This window comes from Pelophylax lessonae (genome assembly GCF_965119305.1).
Source record: "Pelophylax lessonae genome assembly, chromosome: 3".
In the NCBI taxonomy this organism is placed as follows: Eukaryota; Metazoa; Chordata; class Amphibia; order Anura; family Ranidae; genus Pelophylax; species Pelophylax lessonae.
Window position 1 is genome coordinate 466,543,139 of NC_138770.1, and position 26,605 is coordinate 466,569,743.

The window sequence follows — 26,605 nt, forward strand, 5'->3', positions numbered from 1 at the left end:
GGTGGGGGCGCACCTTCAGGCTGTGTACTCCTTTGCTTCGGGTTTGGCTGGGTTGGTCCTCTGCTTGTCCGACCAGCCCTTCTTGAACCCTCCTGGAGGAGTCTTGCCTTTCCCGCTAGTACCAGCCGGGCGCCCTTTATGGGCGGTAAAGAAAGGTCCTCGCTTGTTGCGAGGTCCCTTAGCTTTAGCAGCCTGTGGCAAAAAAGTGCTCTTGCCCCCAGTGGCATCCTTGATGATTTCATCTAGGTTGGCCCCAAATAGACGATTCCCCTGAAAAGGGAGATTTGTCAAGGTCTTTTTGGAACCTAGGTCAGCTGACCAGCATTTTAACCACAGCACACGTCTGAGGATCACCGCTGACATAGATGCATGCCCTAATAAGGGAGTAGTGTCCAAGGCTGCGTCACAGATAAACTGTAGCCCTTGTATAATCTGTTCCATCAAATCAGATGTCTCCTGGGGAATATCTTTTCCCCTAAGGTCTTGGCGTACCATTTTCGCCCATTCCGTAAGTGTCTGGGAAACTAGACCAATAACAATTACTGGTCTAAATGCTGCCCTATCAGAGAGAAGATGGTGCGGGACTCTGCTTCCATCTTTCGATCCACCGGATCCTTAAAGGACGAAGTGTCCTCCACTGGGATAACCGTGGCTTTATTCAGCCTGGAAATAGGTGGATCCACCACTGGTGGTACCGTCCATTTCTTAATGATGGATTCCTCAAACGGATAGCGTCTAGCAATACGCTTGGAAATAGTAAAGGTACGTTTAGAATGCTCCCATTCTCCTTTAATCTGATTACCGAAACATTTGGGTACAGGAAAAACCTTCACTGTTTTGATGGGCTTATTAGTACCAAAAGGAATCTCTGTTTCAGTTGCCTCTGCCGGTAAAGCCTCAAGTTTTAAGGTTTCCTGCACTGCCACAACTAGTGCGTCCACCAATGCTTCTTCCTGAATTATAGCAGGAGAAGAAGCGTCCTCCTCACTGTCTGAGGGGGCTTTACCTGGGATAACAGCCTTTGCAGAGGAACCTGCAACTGCAGTGACCATCTCTGAATCAGAGTCAGAGGTGTCAGATAGTATAGGGGTAGGCGGGGGTCGCTTCCTTGACCCCCGTCCCTGACAGGCCGCCTCCACCCGAGCCACCATAGACTCCAAAATTGCTGTAAATGACTCTACACTCTGTGCACCGGCGGGTCCCGTGGCCCCCTCGAGGGAAACAGGTGGGGGAATATGTGTGGCAGGGTCCATGATAATTCCAGTCACTTCCTGGATAATATAATTCAAAAATAAAAAACTTTTTTTTTTTTTTTTTTTCCAGACCCCCAGCGCCACAAAAAGCCCCTTAGTGTTACCTGCTAGGGATCCCTATCGATCGAGAGAGAGAGAGAGATAGACCCCCAGGCTCACCACTTGATGCTCAGAGTTTAACTGCAACAGGTTACAGCGCTGTCTTGACAAACAGGAAGTCTTTTGGCTGGCTGCCCAGGAAGAAAGGAGGCGGCTCCGCCCCTCTGCACGCCTTCCGGCGCCTCTCCTAGCTCCACGAGGTGTTTGGATCACCTCAAACATGGCCGCCCCCATGCTGGAGACACGAGGCTACGCCAAAATGGCGGCTTGTGCGATCCAGCAAAAAAAATGGCGGCGGCCTGTACTGAATGCGGACCGCATGGCCATTCGGGAGGCCTGCTAATAGCTGGAGATCTGATTAGGAAGGCAGTCTACATGTCCGTGGCTTCTGACTGGTAGGTAGCTTATTCTTATCACCGTAAGATTCCCAGAATGCCACAGATTATAATCTTTTTAACATGTATACAATTAGATTGTTAGCTCCCAAACCAAGCCTCCTGGCTTTTTGCACATAAAATCACACTCAAAGTAGGAGGATCTGTGTCATTTATAGGATAGAGAGGGGCCCGAGTTCACCACAAGACCCGTCAAGGGAAAAGGGGGAACATACTACTCACCATACCGGAACCAGGCGGGCACCAACTCCTGACAGTACCCCTCTCCACCGGGGCGGGAGGGCTGTCGACCGATATGGACGCCGTGACTCATGGTCTTTGGCGTTTCAGCGAGACGTTTAACTCGCGGGGTCAGTCCTTTAATGGGACTTTGTCGCGGCCGACCCAGCGCGGAGCTATGGCCTGCACGCACTCGTAGGCTGAACTGGGGTGACCACCGGATCTCAACATCCAGCCCGTCGCCCAGTTCAGCTTTCTTGCTTGAAGATCTCACAGGAACACTGGAGAAAAAAAAAAGCTGTCTAAAAAATCCTTTAAGAAAAAAATCCTGCCAGGACCTAAGATCCCAGCAAGGTATCTAGGTCCTTACTCCTAACTAGACAGAAAATAACTGATTTGCTGAGGCAGAGAGAGAGAGAGGATATACCCTCTGGGACTGCCCCTAGGGTGTGGCCAGAGCTTTTTAATTTCCTGTCTAGTCCTGCTCCTGTGGAGGCAACATAACCCGAAGGTGGTGTATCACCGAGGACTACGTCTGTCAATGAGCGCTAGAGAAATTGGGCTTTAGTTAGACTTTAAAGAACAGGCTTTCCTTCTCTCAGAAAAAGAGGTCTGTCCTCCTTGGACATTAGTAAAGGAAAAAAAAATAGGCCATGATAGGAGTGTTAAGGGGTTATACTGAGATGTCATTAAAGTTTTATTTACCAGTGCCTAATCTCCAGAAAACATCAGCATTCCTTAATGTAGATTAATTATGTCCACACAACTGTAGAGACTCCTGTGCACATGCATGGGAGTGATAACATCGCGGCCTGCCCATTCAAAAGGCTGAGAAGAGTGAACCTGAAAGGAAGACCAGGCGAAAATGGGAGCAACAGGGTTCCACAAATGTAGAGCAGCACCCATTTAGCTCTACGTGTTCTATGTAGAACTGGATGGGTGCCCACTATACAGGTGTGAAATGAGCAATCACAGTGCTTCACCGCTTCCCACCTTTCAGGTTGTAATTTCGTCACGATCGTTTTACGCCCCAATTACTACTAACCTTTTATCTCTGGATCATCACTTTCCAAGATGAACTTAAATCCAGTTAGTAAGGATTTTGTAGTACCCTGCAGAAAAATAAAACCAGTTTAGCAAAAAATGTTCATTTTTTAATTTGTATATGTGCCCTGCACCAACATATTTAATGTCTTGTGTAACCTATAAGGCAGAGCACCTGCTTTGTTGTCTTGGGTAAACGGTGTTGCAGTTCTTCTCATTTCTAAAATGTAAATGCATAAAACTCCTATTATGAAAGCTCATTCTTTTGTCTGGCTTATTTTTTATAATTTCATATATACTAGTGAGGTGGTCTACTAACTGTTGAATGGTGGCATTACTGTGCCCATCTTTTAGATGTACATCTATTGCTGTAATAAGAACTTAGCATTAGGCCTCATTCACTCAGGCGTACTAAAGCGTACACCCGTGCTAAGGGCTGTGTTTTCCGGTACAGGATGCACAGGTGTTCTGCGCATCTGCGTGTAGGAAGTCCCATTCATGTCAATTGGGACACAACAGCTGCACAGGCACAGCTGATGCTCCCAATATGGCATCTGTGTGGGTGCGTTTCCCTGAATGCAGGCAGTGCAGCTCAGTGGCACTGATCCACATTGATTTCAAACTGGGAGCAGAGACTGTGTCTCTGCAGACTTTGAACCCTACTAAAATTAGAGGGACTGCCTGCATATGGATGCACAGACAGAACAACTGCATCATGTGTGGACAAGCATGATAAACACTGAACATAAAGTACCCCACCCTAAACTTTACACTCGATTTATAGAAGCACAAAGGTGATTTAGGAAAATAGGTAGGAAGATATTTAAAAGCATAAGATTAAATAGGAAAAGCATCAAGAGAGATTCATCACAGAGTGCTATGTTACATTTTTTAATTATTGATTTTTCCAATAAAGTGATACATTTTTGTATATGGCACTCAGATGAATCTCTTGAGTCTCTTCCTTTTTAATTGTATGTGTTTAATTAGTCTAGGGGCCACCCTCGTGATAGATTAATATAGTCTCCCATTATCTCAATATGAGGGGCTTTTCAAAATAGTGGCAGGATTCATCTGTATAAGGTTTTTCCTTCCTACAGCTACACAAGTATTCATGGTAGAGAAGGATCCCTTTTATAGATATTTAGGAGCCATTCAAATGTGACTTTTGGTCATAACCAGAGAAATAGGATTCCCTAATGCTCTCGCATTAAGTTAGTAATAAAAACATGTAATGACAACACAAAGGCATCCTGTGGATAGAATGGTTGACCACAAGTGATGAAGTTATTTGTGACACTTAAAGTGCATGTGATCAGACTATGGACAATAATGTACAAAAAACTGTTTGGAAAGAACCTGAATGGGTGGTTATTACTCAAAGGATCTGGCAGCCTTAACAAATGCAGCTCTATTTACCAATTAATAAATCAAGTACAAAAGTTGCATAACAAACACCTCCACCTTTCACACAAACAAATTAATATGCACTTATTGGGATTTTTTTTTTTTTCACCAAAGACATGTAGCAGAATACATTATACATTTTGGTCTAAATTTATGAAGAAATTTGATTTTATTTAATAGGTTTAAGAACAAAGTAGAAAATATATTTTTTAGTTTTCAGTCTTTTTGTTCATATAATAAAAAATAGAAACTGCCAGTGGTGATCAAAAAGAATCAAAAGCAAACTAAAAGAAAACAAAATCTATTTGTGTGGGGAAAAAAATTATATATATTTCATTTCCATACAGTGTTGCATGACTGTACAACTGCCATTTAAAGTAGCACGTTGCTGAATGGCAAAACAACATGCTAAAATGGTTAAGGAGCAGGTTGATAACATCAAACATGGTTAACTTGGACATAACTAAACATTATGCCCTCTACCACAATAGGGATCCTACGGGCACTTTATTTATAGGCATTGACATAATTCACCCCATACTGGAGGGGGTGTTCCATTAAGCATGAAATTAACAAATTAGAAACAAAAAAAGTTTGAGACTTTCACACCATTAACATTTTAGCAGTTAAGTACATTACAAACCTTTACTTTTTTGATACTATAATAAAAAGGTGATTATCTTAGATTTTAAATGTTTTATATAATGCTTTTATGTAATATGGATTGTGATTTTTCATTTTTTTTTTTTTATAATTTGCTTTAGGGATATTACTCCTGTTTTATTTTTATTTACATTTTTTGGCAATATTTTTCATAAATTTTTTATTTACAATGCGTTGTCCCGCTTAGGTTTTAAGATGATGCGATGGAGATTTATATGCTACATTAAGTGGTTAAAGTGCCTATGTTCCCACTAAAAACTCTTGTAGCATTTATTACTAAGTTGGTTTAAAATACGGATTTATGTTTTGGGATAAGACTTATACCATTTGGCATACTAGGAGGGGTCTGTGTCTAGCACTGTTATTCTTGGTTGAGTTCAATGTTTTTGGGCAAACTAGATGGTGACCTAGGGTATTTATCTGATTTTTAGTTAGTTTGAGTGACAGAGAAAACCTGCCCATGCCACGAACACTGGTCCCGTAAGCCCCTGACTAAATCTATCGACAAAACATGTGGGGCGGAGCCAGACGTGCTGACACATTCATGCACATCGACAAGATCAGAGCCTTCTGTACTTGTGTTACACATAGAGACTGTATCTATTCATTTATATTTTGAGTGCAAACTTTTTATTTCTAATACAAATAAATTGTTTTTAATCAAATACTGCACTGTGGACGTTGCCTTCCTTTCTTGTTTTATCTTTTAGCCAAATAATCTTGCCCTGAGAGGAGAAGGATATTTTCATTTTCTGGGCATCTGATCCACTTACCAATCTCATTTGACCACCATACAACGCAGGTGAATCTCCTCTGGTAAGTAGGTTTGCTGAATGTGTGGAGTGAGAAAAAAGCAAGATCAAGCTCCTTGTTGGATCCACTGTATGGACCGATTTCTACACCTGACTGTCCTTGTCGATTTATTATCAAATCGGAGAGTTTCTTTGTTAAAGCGGAATCACACACACACACAAGCTCTAGTGATGCGCCACCCCAAGCTCCCCAACCAGTTGCTCAAGTCTTCGAGTGCCCGCCTTCTGGGTCTCGATTATTAGTTACTTTCATTGGCCAGGAGGGGGTGACATCACTCCCCCACATGTTTAAGAGTTTAGTCAGATTCTGCATTTCCAAATTCATACAGTGAGCTGTGCATGTAGGGCTCACTGTACAAGGTCATAAAAGCAGGTAGGTAACTTTAATGCAAAAGAGATAAAGCATGTCTCTTCTGCAATAAATTTCCTGTCTGTTTGCCCGTTTTTATTTTTGGCCTGAAATTCCTCTTTAATAGTGTATGAGCCATGGTTCAGGTTTTTTGCAATTATCTGGATTTCTACATAGTATTGTTAATGGTTTATTTACTGTCACATAGGACCAGTTCACTGTTCATAGTGTGTGAGCAATTGTTCACGATTTAGGAAAATTTTCATGATTTGTGTAATTATTTTTAACACATGGGCGCTTTTTGTCACTTATTTTTTGATGGGTTTGTAAAATAACACCTATTTAAATTAGTGATTAGTACAGCACTTTTAGATTTTAAAAACGTGCATATTCGGAACCAATCGTAAAAACAGATTTGGGAAACATTTTATATCACTGTGCATAACCTGCAGAACGTGTTTTTTCAGATTTCATAGCTCAGAGTTGTTTTTGGATTATAAGTATAAACTTAGTGTTTTATCATTTAAGCTGTGGAACTTGACCTTCCTAATAGGTATTAGATTTATTACACTATCCACAACTATCCTTACCTTCTTTGGCTCTCAGTCAATCCTCTAAATCAAGTGTTTCTAGCAGTTTCATACAAGTTTAACCACTTCCCGCAAAAGGACGTACCTGTACATCGACTTGCAGAAGTGGTTGTACCGGGATGATGCCTGCCGGGTCTTCTATCATGTAACCCGGAAGCGATGTCCCTTCCGGTTTACTCGGCTGCCAATGGCGGCAATTTAAAAAAAATGTCAGCATTCAAAAATGCAGATTTCGGCATTTTGAATACTTTAAAGTGCAGTGGAGGGGTCTGGGATCTTTTAGACCACCAATCCCTCCATAAAGAGTACCTGTCACTGCCTATTACTGTCACAAGGGATGTTTACATTGCTTGTGACAGCAATAAAAGTGATCAGGTTTTTTTTTCTTTCTCTTTAAGTGTTAAAAATAAAAAAATTAAATAAATTAAATAGGAAAAAAATATATATTTTTTAAAGCACCCCTGTCCCTTGAGCTTGCGCACAAAAGGAAAACGCATACGAAAGTCGCGTCCGCAAATTAAAACGGTTGTTCAAAACACACGTGTGGTATTGCCACGATCGCCAGAGCAATAATTCTAGAAAAAAAACCTATTCTGTAACTCTAAACTGGAAAGTGTTAAAATTTTTAAACGCGTCACCTATGGAGATTTTTAATACCGTAACATGTTAGGTCATCTATATACCATTTTCTAGCAAAAAAAAAAACAAAAACTGATTATAACTTGTAAAACAACGTGTCAGAAATAGGCTTGGTCCTTAAGTGGTTAAATAACTTACTTGCTGTACAAGAAGCATTGTGTTTTTCCTCTTGGTTTTTACTATTTTCAGAAGACTTTGAAAAACACTGGTAAGCAAATTTAGGTTTGTATGATCTTCAGAAAGCAAATTCAACACTAGTGCGCATATTTCTGGATACAGTAATTCTCCATCTCTGTTTAAATCAACTTGATCATTTGAAGTTCCCATTTCTTCAATCTCAGGTTTCATGCCTTTCGTGTCAGGAAAAAAATAAATAAAAATGATTTAATGAATTCATCAAGGTACAAATGATAAATAAAAACATCTAAGTGAAAATTCTATAACTCAAAACCATGCCATCTGAAATGCTATCAAAGAAAATAATAAAAAAAACAATGACACCAAAAAAAGGTAATGCATATTCAAAGAATTCAACTCAAAGCAGAAAAAGGAAGCAAGCCCAGCTGAATGCAGCAGCCAAAATGGTGACGGCATATCTCAGACCCCACCAGAATAAAGAGCCAGACTGAGTTATGCCCCATATACACGTGCAGATTATCTGCAGACTTTTGTCTGCAGACTTACCAAAACCATATAATATGAGGTCAAACCTAAACACTTTCAATTTGTATGCAATCCGGCAGGCCCTTGCACTACATAGAAAAGGTAAGTCTGCAGACAAAAGTCTGCAGATAATCTGCACGTGTGTACGGGGCATTACACTCTGAGTCACACTCCTTCAGACCCCAGGCCGATCAATAAGTGTCTCCACTGCATTCTGTAGCTGCCTTTGAACCCCAGTCATATGTGCTCAAGCTGCAGTTTCCCTGGACATGACAGAGGAAAAGAAGCAGAATCAATGAGTACAACTCCCAAAGTACAAACCTTCCAAAGACCAAAATGACCAGGGGAAAGTCCCTGAACCCACAATGATGGACATTCTGTCCACTGTAAAGCAATGCAATTCCCTCCTACACAGCCGTACTAGCCAGAAGCAGGCTGAGACATCAAAGACATTTCTTCTCTATGGCATGATGTCTGGAAAGTGCATGAATTCACTTCAGCACTGGAAGGCCAGGTTTGCAATTTGCAGGATACCATACACCCCCTAACAGCGGATATTGAAATTGCACCCTATAAGGCGTATGCCAACTAATTCATTTGAAGACCGAGAGAGCCCGCTCAAAAGTACAAGCATTGTTTTTTTACTGATGGGCCTGCTTGAGTGCTCTAGGGGCACTTACCCCTAAAATCGTGGGGAAAAATACATACTAAATGTATATGGCCAGGAGCATCTCTTTTCACTATTCCAAGTGGAAAGGGACCAAAGAATTCCCACCCATCCCCTGCCACCAGGCAATCCACCATGGCTCTTCCTCATCCACTTCTTGAATTACAAGGATAGTAAAATATCTTTTGCAGATCTAGATTGTTGAAGGACATCCCCTTTAAAGGCAACAGAGTCAAGCGCTTCCTAAATTTTTTAATCTTTTGCACAGGGCTAAATTCCAAAAAAGTCAAGAAAGGGGTTTCAGCAATTGTGGTGATCTACCCTGACAAACTCCGAATGGTTGAAGAGAACAATTTTCACTTTGACACTGCGGTAATAGCTGCTGACTGACTGGACAGACATTAAAAGGAAACAATAGGTAACATTCTGGTTGGTACAATGCAATCACTGTTGACATGAACTCTCCCACTACCAACTACTAGACATGCGACAGCCATAGTTAACTTGACCTGTGCCCATCATTTCATATTGGCCCAAAGCTACAGCAGTGATGATCAATCATTTGAGATTTAATCTTTTCCTCGCTGCATTCAGTACTCCTGCCTGTGGACTAATTGTGACGAATGTGCATGTCAGACCCCTGCCCTTCTCACTAACTCGTGACAAAAGACTGGCCAATCTCACACTGCGCTGTCACTTACATAACAATTCCACTCTTAGATACATGCTGCATAAAGATTTTCTAGCTTGCGGCCCACAATCTAGGTTCCAGCAGCCCTAGAGTGATTGTCACTGGGTTAAGTTAATTAGGTAATTAACCCTTTAACCTCCAAACTGACAAAATATATTGTAAAGGGTTGATAGGCCCAAAAACTTTTAGCAAGAACATTTATGAAAAACAATAAGTTTGCTTTAAAAGTCTTAGAGACAATTTCAACACTTAAAAATCAGGTGTTACAAAGAAAGACAATAACGCAAAAGAGAAATAAAAAGTTCAAATACTTATTGTCCTGGTTTGTAGAGTCCAATGAATAAAAAAAAAAAAACAGTACAGTGGCTCTCTAAAGTCAGTTTAGGCGTTCCTTAGTTGAAGTAAAACGAGAACTGTCTAAATGTTATGAAATTCCACTTTCCCCTGGTATCAAAGGGGTGTTGACAGATACCATCTGACCAATTAAGCATCGGAGGAGTGGTTTCTGGGATGTCACTATGTTTAGGACCGTGCCCCAGATAATTTTTCTATAGGTTTTCATATCTCTGAATAGCTCCCGGGTATAGTCTGTTAAAATGCAGATTGTCCAGCCTGAATTTAGCTTCGAAATAAATTTCGGATGCCCATTTCAACTAGGAGAGGAATTGGGATAGTTCTGCTCCTGGTACTGCTAGGGTAGAGGTGTTTGGAATCAAAACACTACAAATTAACTGAGGGAGGTAAATAAGTCTATATTCTGGCTGTGCTATTATTATTTCATGAGTTAAGAAATTTGCTGAAGCTGCTAACCAGTCTAGCATAAATGTGTATTGGCCATTCCCTTCAACTGAGCGATTACAACCAGGTATCTGTTCAATGGATTGCTCAACCTTGGGGGGGGGGGGGGGTGACGATTTCATTAGCGTTTCCAGATATAAATTGTGGTTTGGGTATTGGAGAGGTATGTCTGTCTGATCAAGTGATTAATAAGGTCCTGGTAACAGTTTGTGTATTCCATGAACTGAAGGAGGAGGGAGGGGGTGGGGGCAAAGGTCACTACAACTGTGTCTCGGTTTCAACACAGGAAAGATAGTGAAAAGTAACATGTAATGTCTGTATTTTGAACAACATGGCTGCCACACACATAGCCTATCACGTGCCCAGTACACTTGACCATCACACTAATTATCCTGTGCATGTGACTTGTCCCATTGCATGTCCCCTGGCTATCAAGCTGAGACATTCCATGTTTATGCATGTGTCTGTTGCGTGAATGTCTTCAAATTACATAATTCTCAGCCATTCCATCTTATTACCTCTGCAGCTGGGTGTTCGATTGCGCTGCACTGAGCTCACATTGCTAAGAACTGGACCTCTCCCCTCCATTATACTCCTGTGTGGTGTGTTTCCTCCGCGTTAATAGACAGTTGGATCGACTAATCAACAATAGGTTTCCTCGGCCTGGTTGTTTTTTGGTACTGTGGGACTAGGTTATGTCTCTAATTGTTTTATTGTTTTTTGTTTAGTCAATACAGCTCTACAACTCAAGCCAAGCTGCATCATGCTGCAGCCTGTATTGGCATCATTGGTGCATTCTTACTCCATATACCTCTACTGTGAAGCAGATGCTCTGGATGTTTATTCACAGGGCTTTTTTTTCAGTGGGAACATGGGGGAATGCAGGTCTGGCACCTCCAGAACTGAATGTGTGTAATAGCAAGGGGTGCATCTGGGGTATCTATTGTTGCTAAGGGGGAATCTATTCTTGCTGTGAGAGATCTTCTGTTGAGGGAGGGGTCTATTGTTGCTGGTGGCTTGAGGGTCAAATAATGCTGGCTGCAGGGAAATCTATTGTTGCTGTTAGAAATCTATTGTTACTGGGGTGGATCTATTGTTGCTGTGGAGTATTTTGTTGCAGGGGTCCAATGCTGCAGGAGGGAATCTATTGATTGGAGGATATATTTTTGCTGGATGGGAGAGATTGTTGCTCGGGGATCTACTGTTGCGGGCTGCAGGGGATCTAGTTTTACTGCTTTACTTGTTATTGTGAACAAATTCCATACAAATTGGTTGGCACCACAGAATCACACACTTGGACCTTTTTTCTTTAAAAGAGCGGTACTGTGAGGTGGGTGAGAGGTGGAACCAATGGACAGTGCTTGGAGGTGCAGGAGATAAGGGGTAACTCAGAAGGGAGGGGGGGGGCGGGAGTACCTACACCTATTGTCTGAGAAAAAAAGCCCTGTTTATTTATGACAGGTCAAATTGTTAAATTTGTTTCATAGAACAATGGAGGGATGAATGTCCCTGAAATGTCAGGCTGTCATTATGTGATATTTTTTCAGCCCTCCACAACCTGCTTGCAAGAGGCACACACCACTGCCGAAACGATATGCCTCCTTGAAAAGAGATTTATTCAAACAGTATACTATCCATAGTGCTATTCCAAAGCGTTAGCGCATCTGTGCTGTGTGCACCTACCAGAGGGCTGAGGTAGACGGCAAGGGTAGGTTTATTTATTTATTTTTTTTTAACACTATTAACGAATGTGCATTACAGTAACTATTTCAACAAAATGCTCAACATCAGCACCATAGCAATAAAATACAGTTAAACTGACATGTATCAAGTTATTTGAAAATGTATATAAAGCTTGCTTGGATCACAAAATAAAAGATATAAAGCATACAATAAGCCCCGGTTCACACTTGTGCGTGTGCGGGGTTCGCATGTAATATCGGAGCGCACTGCTCCGACATTACATGCGATCAGCTGTGCGGTGCGAGTTTAGCCATACAGTTTGTATGGCTAAATTCGCACCGCAGCCGCACCAAACACGCACAGGACCCTTTTTTCTAGCCGCATCAGGATCGGATCGCACAGCGGTTCACACTTGTGCGATCCGATCCTGTGCGAGCTGCACGATCGCACTGCGATATGCGATCAAACTGGGGCTGTCGTTAAGATTACATTGACACCCCCAGCGTATCGCATATGGCAGTGTGAACTGCCGGGGGTGCGTGTGCGATGCGGGAACAGGCTGCGAATTCGCAGCCTTCCCGCATCGCATATATGTGAACCGAGCCTAAGTCACCATTATTTCCTTAGGTTATTAGATTTTAATTTTGAGAGGTGGGTAGGTTTATTTTTATGCACTGCAAATTTTTTGAATTGTAGTGTGTTATTGCCAACCTCGACCTGTCTCCTTGCTTCTGGTTTCTCACTGACCTCCTGCCACTTCCCAGTGCTGATGGGAGGTTTCAACATTATACACTACTCTCTAGACAGATAACCAATTCGCTTAGTGCTTAGTGCACAGTGATTTTCTGACCCCCTTCAGTAGACTGTCAGTAATTAGGATTGCATGTTTGGCACCTATATATCTTTAAGTCTCCAGCCGGTGGCAGCCTGCGGGTGAATGTGATGCAAGGTGCTTGGGACCAGGAAGTCAACCAAGGGAACACCCTCTGTATGCCCTGGATACCCCTGCCTACGTAACAGGAGTCCGTAGGAAGAGTGGAGAGGCACAAAATCCAAAGCTGCACGAGGTCTACTCTGAAGTTTCTAAAGTCACTGATGATTTGGGGAGCCATGTCATCTGCTGGCTATGGTCCACTGTGTTTTATGAAGCCTAAAGTCAACGCAGCCCTCTACCAGAAAATTCTAGCACTTCGTTCTTCCCTCTGCTGACCAGCTTTATGGAGATGCTGATTTCATTTTCCAGCAGGAATTGGCACCTGCCCACACTGTCAAAAGTACCAATACCTGGTTTTATGACCATGGTATCACTGAGCTTGATTGACCAGCAAACTCGCCTGACCTAAACCCAATAGTGAATCTGTGGTGTATTGTCAAGAGGAACATGAGAGCACCACACCCAAAGAAGAAGACAAGCTGAGGACCGCTATCAAAGCAACCTGGGCTTCCATAAGACACCTCAGAAGTACCACAGGCTGATCGCCTCCATGCCACACCGCATTGATTCATGCAACAGGAGTCCCGAAGTATTGAGTGCATACTATACTGTACATGGACACACTTTTCAGTAAGCCAACACTTTAAGGATTTTTAATACATAATTGGTCTTCTGTAATATTCTACATTTTCTGAGATACTCAATATTGGATTTTCACTAGCTGTAAGCCATATTCATCAACATTAAAATAAAGACATGCCTGAAGTATATCATCAACGTGTGTATTGAATATATGAGTTTCACTTTTTTAATTGAATTACTGAAACAAATTAACTTTGAGATGATATTCTATTTTTTTGAGATGCACCTGTAAAAGCTGTATCAAGACAGCTGGGTATTTTATCAATACCTTCAACGCCTAAATTTCCACTCTGCTGTATGCAAAATTAAGATATTGGTCCTATTGAAGATGATGCCTGGGATAATACTGTATTTTACAATCTGTCCAGTCTATATCTTGGTCTTGCTCTTTGCTTGAAAGAAATGGTCAATGCCCTGACTTGTTGCAGCACATGTGGTCAATCTCAGTGGAATCTGATACACCTCCTATGGCAGTGTCCCACACTTAAAAAAGGTACTGGTCCCCCAAAGAACACCTTTCCTACATTTATTGCCTCTCTTTTGGCTTGGAAAAAGCTCAAATCCACCTACCCCCCCCCCCCCCCCGACTCACCCACTAAATCACTTAAAATGCCAATAAGGGCCACATCTGCATGCATCCCCGATTTGAACCTCTCTAACTGGCACTTTGTAAGTATCTCCAATTTGGGAGATATAATTGACAGAAAACTAAAAACATGTGTAGCCCTCCAAGAAACATTTAAACTGCCAAGCTCAGAAACCTTTACACATGTAAGAAGCTCTCACTTCTTAGCCACCTTCAAACTACCCATCTCAGTGAGTATTCCTGCACCAATTTTTCAATACTACTGCACCAGGAAAAAGTTCCCAAAGGCTAAACCTAGCCAACCTGGTAACCTGTAGCTCAACCAGGAACAACTGGAGCTCACCTGAAAACAATACATCCTCAAAGAGGACCAAGTCCCCTCAAAGAGCATCCTGCAAAACCTTGCGGCCAAAAGCAGCATCCGCAGATGCAAACACATCTTTTTGGTAAAATTTTGTGAAAGTGTGCACAGACGACCAAGTGGCCACCTTGCAAGCCTGCATCACTGACGCCTGATGGCAGAAGGCCCAAGAGGCGCTAAGCGCCCACGTAGAATGTGCCTTAACTGGGAAAGGAGAAACCTGACCCTTGATTGAATAGGCCTGCACTACCATTTGTCTGATCCATCCAGAAATAGTCGCAGCCAACCCCTTGCGAGGTCCATCCGCAAGGACAAAAATTAAGCCTGTTTACCTAAACGGCTCGGTTGCCGCCAGGTACACCCCGATTGCCCAAACCACATCCAGAGAATGCAAAGCAATCTCCTTAGGATATAAAGAAAATAACCGCGCAAAGTGCAGTAGAAGCTGCAGCTTCAAGTATGACAGCACCCAAATAAAAAAACAATAAGCAAGCTGCGCTAAAAAATAAAAGTGACAAAGTGATGTTACCCAAACAATGAAGTAAAAATTATATATAGTGTCCAAAATAAATGTTCATAAAGTGAAAATTCATAAAGTCTCTTGATTGATCCAGAAAAATCCCAAGAAACAGTGAATGAAGGTTCCAGTATTCACCAAATTGTGCAGTGACCGCCACCAGTGGTATATACTGCTTACCAGAAATAAATTAATTCAAGCCAAAAGAATATCACTCAGGAAACTCAGGAGACACCAAGGGCAATCCAAGGATAGTTCTCCACTAAACCTGCAGGGCTTGGACAATTGGTCAGCATAAATATTGAGGGCATCCACCATCACGGCAAAGCGGAGAAAGCACTGATGTCCGACATATCTGAATATGGAGGTAAGCATCCTTGATATCGTTAGAGGCCAGAATATCCCCTTGATAAAGAGGTGCCACTACCATTCGGAACTTCTGTACCCGCACAAAGCGGTTCAGGGATTTGAGGTCCAGGATTGGATGAACTTTGCCTTCCTTCCTAGGAACTGTAAACAGGTTTTAATTAAAAACCCCAAGAACGTTCAGAGTTTGGAACCGGTACAACCACCCCTTGTAGTAGCAAATCTTGTACCGCCCCGTAGAGAGACCACGCAGGCGGTCTGGGGACAAATTCAGGTTGGAAGGAAAAAAACCTCTCAGGAGGAGAGAAGATTTAATCTTGTAGCCGGACTGAAACAGCTCATGGATGCACCTGTCTTGAATCAGAGAGGTCCATGGGTCCAAAAAAAAAACAAAACAAAGACATCCCCCCCACCCCAGATATGGGTGAGGGCGCCCCTTCAGGTAGAAGAGTGCTCACCTGAAGGTCTGAAAGGACCTGCTCTTGGCGTACCAGGCCAGGGCATCTTTGAACCTCAGGAGATGTTTCCTGAGACCATGAGGGACGGGAAAAAAAAAACTGAGCTGAGAAAAAAAAAAAAAAAAAGACCACATCTGTGATGAGACTACTTGCCCCTGGAAGCCTGTGAGAGGAGAGTACTCCTCCCTCCTGTGACCCCCCCTAATGATTTAATCTAGGGAAGACCCAAACAGGTGATCCTCCACAAAGGGGAGATCCGCTAAGGCCTTCTTGAAAGCTTAGTCCGCAGACCAGCATTTCAGCCATAACATGCGCCGAAGGACCACTTCTGTCCCCGACAGCCTAGAAACTAAGGGAGCCGCATCCAGGGAGGCGTCCCAGAGAAACTGCAACCCCTGTACCAACTAATCCACCAGAACCGCAAAAGCAGGGGGAAGCCGTTTCCCCTCCAGATCCTGGCGCAAAAGCTTAGCCCACTTAGTCAAGGACTGGGACATCAAGGCAATGGTGAACACCAGCCTTTGGACCGAACCGACCATAGCAAACATGTGTCGGACCAGGGTCTCCACCTTTCTATTAAAAGGGTTCTTTAAGGCCGGAATCAAGGTGGATTTGTTCAGCCTGGAAACTGGGGAATCCACCACAGGTGGGACCCTACACTTTTTTTAACAGGGATACCTTCTAGCAAACACTTAGGAACAACCACATTACGTTTAGGGTAACCCCACAAATTTGCGACAATTTTGTCAAAGTAGGTGGGAAAACGAAAAACTTTTGCCGCTTTTGAGGATTTTCGGCTACCAAAAAAGGTGACTGGCGCCTCCGACGCAGCCACAGCTGCATCCCCCATTTTGAGGGTTTCCCACACTGATACAACCAGTGCCTCCACCAGCGCTTTTTTATGCGCAGCTGTATTGGGAGAGGAATCATCCTCACCATCAGAGCACTCAGGGTGTGTGGACACAGATACAGCAGGGTGATTCGTGTCTGCGGCTGCCAGACCAGACTCAGAATCTGAGACAGAAGAGGCAGGTGAGGATGGTGGACGCTTTTTGCTGGTTCTTTTTTGCAGGACCAAATCAACCTTTGACACCAATGACTCCAGAGTCACCAACTTTGCAGACAGGGTGGACTGATACCCTGAAGGGCCCGCCGCCTCTGACATGGGATTAGTGGCTGACCTAGTGTGGAGCCGAGGTCTGCACACGTTCGCTGGCCACACTGGGGAGACCGTAAGGGTCCAGAATATCCAGTCAGTCACCCAGTCCAGCAGTTGATTGTAGATCTCACAGAAACAGAAAAGAACAAAAAGGAAGAAAAAAATCAGTTTAAAAAAGAAAAAAATGCTAGGATCAGATATCTCAGCAAGGAACTAGGTCTTTACTCCAGACTAGTTAGAAATAAAACTGAATGCCTCCAGTCAGTCGCCCAGTCCAGCAGTTGATTGTAGATCTCACAGAAACAGAAAAGAACAAAAAGGAAGAAAAAAATCAGTTTAAAAAAGAAAAAAAATGCTAGGATCAGATATCTCAGCAAGGAACTAGGTCTTTACTCCAGACTAGTTAGAAATAAAACTGAATGCCTCTAGCAGGAAGTGGGAGTATACCACCTGGGACTGCCCCATAGGCGTGGTAAAGTTTTTTCCTGCCTAGTGTCCTAGTCCTGTAGGGGGCAGCATAACCCAATGGTCAATAAGATTCTGGAGCTGTGGCTGTCAATGAATGAAAGAAGAAACATTTTTCTTAGTTTCTGTTACAATATTCAATGTGTGCTGAAGAGGCTGCACTGATGGGTGCTGATGAAGTGGCGCAGATGGGCACTGATGAGTCTGCTCTGATAAGAAGTACTGATAGGCAGCACTGATAAGGAGGCACTGCACTGCTAATCGAGATATTGATGATCAGAACCCTGATTATCAGTGTAAAAGTCCCGACTCAATTGCCAGTTACCGGCTCTCCTCTCCTCACGCTGTGAAAGTGTGTGAGGAAAGGAATGCCAATAAACGGCAATTGCGTTTACATGTGATCAGCTGTGAGATGCTCTTTACCCTGATCTGCGTTTAGCTGCGTCTGAAGAACACAGTGATCATAGAGTGTGTGACAGCAGCCGATGACTCAGCCTGTGGTCCCTTAAGTTTGTGCAGGGGAAGGACCACCCTGGTCAGAAAAATATTCAGACCTAGGTAAATCAATTCCATGGACAGGGATAGGGGGGACCATAGGTAGTTCAGACATCACCTGAACCTTTGCAGGAATTAAATCCACACAAGGAGACTCAAGACCTACAACTCCTGAAAAGGACAAGCTTTGTTCCCCTTTCTGGGTATCCTCAATAGAAACATTTTGCGGATCCCCTCGACGCCCACCAAAGAAGTCCACAGGGCCAGAAACCAACGAAGATGTTTCCCCACCCAGATAATGGGTGAGAGCAAACCTTCATGCTAAAAAGGAGTCTTGTAAATGAGGAAAATAGGTGCGCGAACCTAGTGGCAGGATAAAAAAAAGGTGAAAGCAGCACTGCAAAAGAAATTAATTGTGAAGGGGTAGTAATATATGGAACATAAATTACAAAAGTGCGCTAAACAAAATGAGGAGAACACAAATGTTCATATGAAGTGTCTGCTGTGCCAGCAGTAAGTGCACAACCTTTATATCCAAAAGAATATGAAAAAAGTCTTTTAGTCCAAAAATGGTGAAGGTTGGGGAGTGATGGGAGGTGGGACCTCTTCCCAGACTGTGATCCAAAGTGAATGAAAGTAAACTCAAATGCACTGTGAACACCCAGTGATAGGAGTGGACTCTTACCACAATATGGAGAGATGTGAGTATATACTGTATTTATCCGGAGGTCCAAACTGATCAACTAGATGATATGATTCTCAGGAGGAATGGATCAGCCAACTGCTTCCAGATTGAGGGGATCTGTAGGCTTCCAAGCAGGGGGATAGTGCCAAAAGATCGTGCCCAAAGAAGAAGAAGGGACTATAGTGCATTACCTTCAGTTTATTATCAAAACAAGTGAAATGACACTTACAATTTCCAGATGAATGAACAGCGTGTACAGGATAGTCCCGGACGTCTGCAGTACGATCCGAGACTGGTGACAGCACTGCTAGCTCCCCCCGACGCGTTTCCACTGATGAGTCGGCTTCTGGGACTGGAGCTGTAACTGTGCTGTCTACATCTCTCATAAATAATTTGGCTGGTGGAGACTTCCGGTGCGGCCGCGGCGGGGACCCGGAAGTGTAATGACGTACTTCCGGTCGCGGGGTCAACCAATCAAAATGGATCAACCCGAGGACCCGGAAATGTTATGACGTCCTTCCGGTGTCCTCCCTGGCCAATAGCAGCGGATGTAAACAAGACACCTTGTCGGCGACACCGGGATATGGAAAGAGCAAACTTTTACAATCTTGCGGTGCTCAAAGTGTCTTTTCTAAAATGAAGGCAAGCAATGTAGCCATATCTTACCTTCTTAATTAGGCTCTTAAGGAAATATTTTTATTAAAAAGGCAAAAATTATATATATTTAGATAAAAGCACGAACAGTAAAAAAATCAAAAGAGTTTAATTTTTAAAAATCATCCTTAGGGAATTACCTCAAAGGAATGGTTATGATATGGCCACAGAATTATATATAGACACTATATAAAACAAATTGTCTAAATATTAAAATTTATTTAAAAAATTTAAAAAATATAAAAATATAAAAGGCCATGAAGTTTGGGCAATTTGTTGGCATGGGTCGCAATGAAAATCTCCACCCACCAACTAATGTATATATCACTAACATTGGAATTCCAGTGATAAAGATCACAAACATCAATGTATAAACATATACAAAATCGCCACCTATTATGGTTTAATTTTCTTAAAGGAGAAAGGAACGGGAAGAGAAGGAAAGGTGGCCAGAAGAAAGACAGTGGATAAAAATGTTATCATACCCAATGTGTATAAGGGGACTAGTCATTTTAATGTCCCATTCCACATTCATACCCCAGGGCTGGTAACATTTTAATTCATGTATCCAAAACGTTTCACGCCTGGAAATGGTTCTCTTCATGTCACTTCCCCTCCAATGGGGGGAGTAACCCTCAATCACGACAGCTTTCAATTGTGAATAGCTTTGATGATGGCATTTGTCGTGATGGGCTGAGAGACTATGTCCAGGGAAACCTGTTGATATGTTGGTGAGGTGCTCCCCAATTCGAATACTTTGAGTCCTGATGGTTCTCCCAACGTATTGCAAACCACATCCACATGTTAGGAGATATACAACTCCTTTACTGTGGCAGGTGACAAAGTTTTGGATGTCATATTCCTTCTTGGTTACTGTCGAGTTAAAAGTTTTGGTTCTTTGTGTTTTTAACTCTTTGCATACATGGCATTTTTTACAAGGGAAAAAACCTTTTAGATTAGAAAACATTTTAGGGATGGCAGGCTTTTTGACTGGAGTAGGGGCAATCAGGTCTTTTAGGTTCCTGGCCCTCTTGTAAATGATGGGAGGTCTTTCGGGAAGATTTGGTCCCAATATTTTGTCTCCCCTGAGAATATGCCAATACTTCCGGAAAGTGCGATTAACCCATCTATATCCAGTAGAAAACGAGGTGATAAAGGCATATTCGAATTTGGAAAAGGCCCCTTTTTGTTTAGGTTTGGGAACCACCAGTTCTCCTTGTGGTAGATCTTTAACTTGAAGGATATTTTGTTCCAAAGTTTCTTTCTTAAATCCTTTTTCCAAGAATCTATCCTTCAGTATATTACTCTGTACCTCAAAGTCATGGGGATCCGCGCAGTTACGGCGGATCCTCCTAAACTGGCTGATGGGAACCGAGGTTAGCCAATTGGGGTGATGACAGCTATCAAGGGGGATAAACCCGTTTTTATCGGTGGGTTTAAAGAATGTCTTGGTGCCGAACTTACATCCTATCCTGTAGATGATGAGATCCAGGAAGTTGATAGAGACCTCACTGAACTGGTAGGTGAGGCGAATACCCCAGTCATTACAGTTCAGTCGGTCCATAAAAAGTTTAGATCTTTTGGCACTATCCCCCTGCTTGGAAGCCTACAGATCCCCTCAATCTGGAAGCAGTTGGCTGATCCATTCCTCCTGAGAATCATATCATCTAGTTGATCAGTTTGGACCTCCGGATAAATACAGTATATACTCACATCTCTCCATATTGTGGTAAGAGTCCACTCCTATCACTGGGTGTTCACAGTGCATTTGAGTTTACTTTCATTCACTTTGGATCACAGTCTGGGAAGAGGTCCCACCCACCTCCCATCACTCCCCAACCTTCACCATTTTTGGACTGAAAGACTTTTCATATTCTTTTGGATATAAAGGTTGTGCACTTACTGCTGGCACAGCAGACACTTCATATGAACATTTGTGTTCTCATCATTTTGTTTAGCGCACTTTTGTAATTTATGTTCCATATATTACTAAAAAGGAGTCTTGTCTGCTTGTTCAGGGAAGCGAACTCAAGGCTTACCAGACCAAGGTTGCTTGGAACCTCCCGGGGAAGATTTAAAAGCTCCATTTCCCTTATTCTCTATCCCAGAAGCATGAAATAATTTTCTATGGGCTGAAAAAGAGGGCCCCCGACTGCAGCAAGGCTCCTTCCCTTTCCTTGACTGTGGCAGGAAGGTACTCTCCCCCCCCCCCGTGATACCCCTAATGAGGTCATCCAGGGTAGCCCCAAACAAGCGATCGCTTTGAAAGGGCAGATCAATGAGAGCTTTCTTGGAGGTTTGGTCTGCGGACAGATTCTTAAGCCACAGCACGTGCCTAATCACCACCGCTGAAACAGAAAGTTTGGACAGCACAGGCGCTGTATACAAAGCTGTGTCACAAATAAACTAAATAAACTGCAGCCAATGGACCCTGGTCTGCTAAATCAACATAAGCAGCGGGGACCTGCTCACCCCACCGGCCCTGGCACAAAAGCTTGGCCCAATCGGTTAGGGTCTGAGACACCAGCGCTGAGGCAAAGGCTGGCGGCAATGCTGACCCAGCCATAGTAAACACGCTGCGTGCCACAGCCTCCGCTTTCTTGTCAGCCGGGTCCTTAAAGGGCGGGGATTCCTCTACTGGGATCATGGTTGCATTATTCAACCAGAACAGGAGGGTCCAGCACTGGTGGAATAGCCCCCCTTTTTTTAAAAGGGACTCCTCAAAAGGGTAACGTACAGCAAAACGTTTGGGGACCACAAAGGGTAATTTTGGTTGTTCCTATTCCGAACAGGAAAACCTGTAAAAATAAGGCACATAAGGAAACACCTTTGGAGTACGATACGACTTGTGCGCACCAAACGACAGCCACGTGCGTGGCTACATCAGCCACATCCTCCATGTTTAAAGTCTCACGCACTGCAGTAATTAGTGCGCCTACCAAAGGCTTTTTCTCTCGCTGCTGTGACCATGGAGGAATCATCCTATCGGATGGATCAGGGGGTGGGTTATTAAGTCCCCCTGGACGGTCCATGTCCATGACGGCATCAGGCTCAGAATCAGATGAGACAGCCTGAGCACGGGAAGGCGGGGGGACGCTTCCTCCGGGGCCCTTGCCACATCCACCCGGGACACTAAGGACTGCAGGACCGCCATCAGTGCAACCATGGGAAGCTGGGGTTCCAAGGGACCTGCCACCTCCTTGAGAGAGTCAGTGGAGATGTGACCCTGAGGCTTCATAAGGATAGAAAGCCCTTGCAGTACAAAAACGATCTTCTGGCACCACTAAAGGATCCCTTTCAGCAGAGAGAGAGATAACAGGGACCCTCCCCCAAAAACTCACCCTACTGCCCGGAGGAGTGCCAAGAATAGAAGAGGCGAGGGAACCTGCAGGCAGGTCCAAACATCCCTGCAGATTACCTGCGCCCACCCCTAGTCCTACTCCTGGAAGAGGCAATATAACCCACTAGTTATGATTTATAGAGCACTGTTTCCGTCCATGAACAAAAAAGAAAATTGGATTCTTAAAGCAAAAGCAGAACTGCACTGCCTCTAAGCACCACAAATGCTATTTAGTTCATTTTTGATAATCAAAAAGCAAACCTGCCACCCCCCACCCCCCCAATCCATCCTTGTACCTATGCTTTATTTTGCTTAGAACTCACTTTAATAAACAACCCCCAAACATTTCTGGCCATGGCCATCTTGCATAGGGGCAGATGATTCATGTAGCATTTGCTTCCTGGAATCCATATGCCCTTCACTCAGGCATACGGGCAGGAGGGTGTGCTTAGCTGAGAAAACCCCTCCGCCCCTGCTGAAGACTCCTGGGATGTTTAACATAATTTGCCTAGGCCAGGAAACCAGGAAGTAAGTAAAGATCCCATTTACTAAGGCTAGCAGCATAAGGATTATAGTCAATGTTGAATGAGAAAGTGAAGTTCCACTTTAAATACTAGCAACTAGCTAACCAATGCATTAAAGCAAACACACTACTACACATCTAATTTTCAAAAAACATTTCAATATATTAAACACTCAAAGTACATGACCTAAATAAGCCACACAGTTGCCTTTTGTTATCAACATTTTTTTTTAACAATTTCTTTTTTATGTAAAATGTAGATTTGGCAGAAAAACAAATGCTATCATACCATCATCAGAGGCATCCTCAGGGTTACTTTCACTGTCAGCGTCATATCCTTCTTCTTCTGCAAGAAGACTCCGGTTAACACTGTGCACCTCATCTCCTTCATCAGAAACGTCTTTGTGTTGTAAATTCAGCTCATTTGATTTATGTACCTAACAAAACATGCAGAGGTTCTGGTGAATAGGGTTGTCTCCCATGCACTATTACACCCTTGGAATAAAAAAACAAGCACAAGCTAGAAAGACAATATTTTAAAAAAGAAAAAAAATACACAAATTTCTAAGTTTGCCTCTTAAAAATTTATGTCAACATTTTTAGCCAATCTACCAATGTAACAGTCTAATAAAAGCCCTAAAGAAAAATTTTCAGATCAAAATATATAGTGCTTTTCTGATTCTAATATGATGACTGGTGCAGATTATGTAATGAATTGAAGCAGTATTACAGCAAAAGAATGACTAGCCAATTAGAAGTTAAAGTGAAAAAGCAGCTTTTCCTGCAATTTGTAGCTTTTATACAAAGATTTCCCCTGCAATACTTTTATTCTGCCGCTACATGTACATACAGTTCCTTGAAAAAGTATTCATACCCCCTTGACATTTTTCCACATTTTGTCATGCTACAATCAAAAAACGTTAATTTATTTTATTAGGATTTTATGTGATAGACCAACATAAAGTGACACACAATTGTGAAGTAGAAAGAAAATGATTTTCAACATTTTTAACAAATAATTATCTGAAAAGTGTGGCATGCATTTATAAAATTGCTGTCCATAGACACTCTCCATCCAATCCTATTTTACAAAGATGAATGGTCAAAAAATGTCACTCTCTAGATGTGCAAAGCTGGTAGAGACATTCCCAAAAAGACTTACAGCTGTAATTGCAGCGAAAGGTGGTTCTACAATGTATTGACTCAGCGGGGCTGAATACAAATGCGTGCCACACTTTTCACATTTTTATTTGTAAAACATTTTGAAAACCATTTATCATTTTCCTTCCACTTCACAATTATGTGCCATTTTGAGTTGGTCTATCACATAAAAGCCCAAAAAATACATTTTATTTTTGCTTGTAACATGACAAAAAAGGGGAAAATTTCAAGGGGAACGAATACTTTTTCAAGGCACTGTAGTGCATAGCTCTAAATCACATTGAAACCTCTTGTTGAACAAAAATAATGCCTATTCTGAACTTATCACAGTAAAGTGGTCCCTTTATCTTCCAAATTTTTACCCACAAATCCACAGGGACTGCTTTAATGGGTTCCAGTGACTAAAAGAGCTGCCTACTAATTTCCACATGCCTCTCATCACAAACCACATTTCTAGCACTCGTTTTCTCCAATATACTTATAATGTGTCATGAGAGAAATACAGGCAGGTACTGCCATTGTTGATCCCTTTCAAAAAAGGCCAGCTATTTGTCTCTGGTTTCCATTATTTGTGTCACTGCTCTGCAGGAGGCATGTATCAAGTAATGTCAACCCCTGCATACTGATTCCATGTCAGTTTCTTACAAAGTCCAGAAGTCAGAAGCAGCATGTAGCCAATTCAATTCTCATATGAGAGGTTTAAAGCAAACAAAGTTAAAAACTGACATTAATTCCATTGTCAAAAAAAAAGCTAACTGGTTGACCTTTTTCCAGCAGAGACTCAGAAACAAAAGTAACAGTGGAAGAGGCAGCCTGGCAAACTGGATGGACAACAACTCAGGGCACAGATAAGAATTTAGAAGTTGGCCTGCAAATATGGGGAAGGGGGGGACCAGTGAACTCTGGGTTCAACCACTAAACATTATTTGCCAAGTACTGTTTAAAATATAGATCAGTAATGAACATTTAAAACCATACCTTTTCTTTTTGCTCCTCAAGATGGGCAGAGACAAAAGAAAAATTTGAAACAGCAACACGAAGAAGACAATCCACAACATGTGGGCCAAGATGAGTTTGAAAAACTTTGGACTTAGCAAGAAGGTCCTGAACTTCAGCCATTATGTGTTGTACAGTCAGATTCTAAAAAAGAGAAGTTGCAATTACAAAATAAAATGTAAATAATGAATGTAATATATATATATCCCTCGATCGATTTCTGTACAGTCAGTCTGTCAGATTTTTTGCATGCAAACCCTGCCAGTGGGAATAGCTGCTAGCAGTGACTATTGGGTTCTGCTGGCAGGGAAGGCTCCCCACTGACAGAACACCGGAGGGAGCCTTCTGGGAGGCCACTGGAGGGATTCCCCTATCAACACTGACTCTGTTAATGGGGGAATATAGCAAACAAAAAAAATTATATATCTATATCTATCTATATCTATATCTATATATACACACACACACACACACTAAAAAATAAAAATAAAAAAAACCCTGGAAAAAAAATATTTCTTAGGGTCCTTTTACACGGTCCGCCTCCGTTGGTGGACTCCGTGCTGCTCAGCGGGGGATCGATCTGCTCAGTGTGCGGAGGGAGGTGTCAGAGCCCTGCTGCTCTCTATGGGGGAATCAGATGAGAGCAGACCACCTGTCCGCTCTCATCCGATCCGGTTCTCTGGACAGATGGAAAATAGGGTTTCCATCCATCCGATTTCACGGACAGAATCGGAATCGGATAGCAGTGGGTTTCAGCGGACAGGTCTCTGCTGACATCCGCTGCCCCATAGGGATGCATAGAGGATCCGATCAGATCCGCCTAAAAAAACTGACAGGTGGATCTGATTGGATCGTTCGTGTGAAAGGGGCCTAACTTATAGAACTTTGTTAAGGTGAGACAGTGGTAGGTTGATTGCAGGAGCAGCAGTCCATTTCATGACTGAATTCTCTGCAAAGCACCACAGTTTAGGTACAAAGAATTGTTTGTTTGGGTGTCAAAGATAAAATAATAATTGAAGAGAGGATAAAGTAACAGTTTGGTGCAACAAACCCAGACGTAGTGATAAAGGGGAAAAAATAATCTTAAGCCTCGTACACACGTACCGATTGTCGGCCGTAAATATTCGGCCGACGACCGATCGGCCGATTGTAGGCTTGTTAGTATGATGCTTCTGACAGCCGACAGCGCATTTTCGGCCGAACAGAATCTGTCATGCAGGCATTAAAATTTTTGTTGGCCAACACCAGAACGGCCGATTGTTCGCCAGTCAGTACAGATTTCGGCCGACAG

General features: G+C 42.7%; 1 protein-coding gene across 1 annotated transcript in view; it reads right to left on the reverse strand.

The window, feature by feature from the left end:
- LYST (lysosomal trafficking regulator) overlaps nucleotides 1-26,605 on the reverse strand; it is a 409,773-nt gene that overhangs the window by 300,259 nt on the left and 82,909 nt on the right. Inside the window, exons 6-9 of the mRNA XM_082252534.1 lie at nucleotides 25,297-25,458; nucleotides 23,447-23,594; nucleotides 7,609-7,820; nucleotides 3,012-3,078 (exon numbers count right to left, since the gene is read on the reverse strand). Coding sequence (XP_082108660.1) covers nucleotides 3,012-3,078; nucleotides 7,609-7,820; nucleotides 23,447-23,594; nucleotides 25,297-25,458 — 589 coding nt within the window. The remainder of the gene's footprint in view (nucleotides 1-3,011; nucleotides 3,079-7,608; nucleotides 7,821-23,446; nucleotides 23,595-25,296; nucleotides 25,459-26,605) is intronic.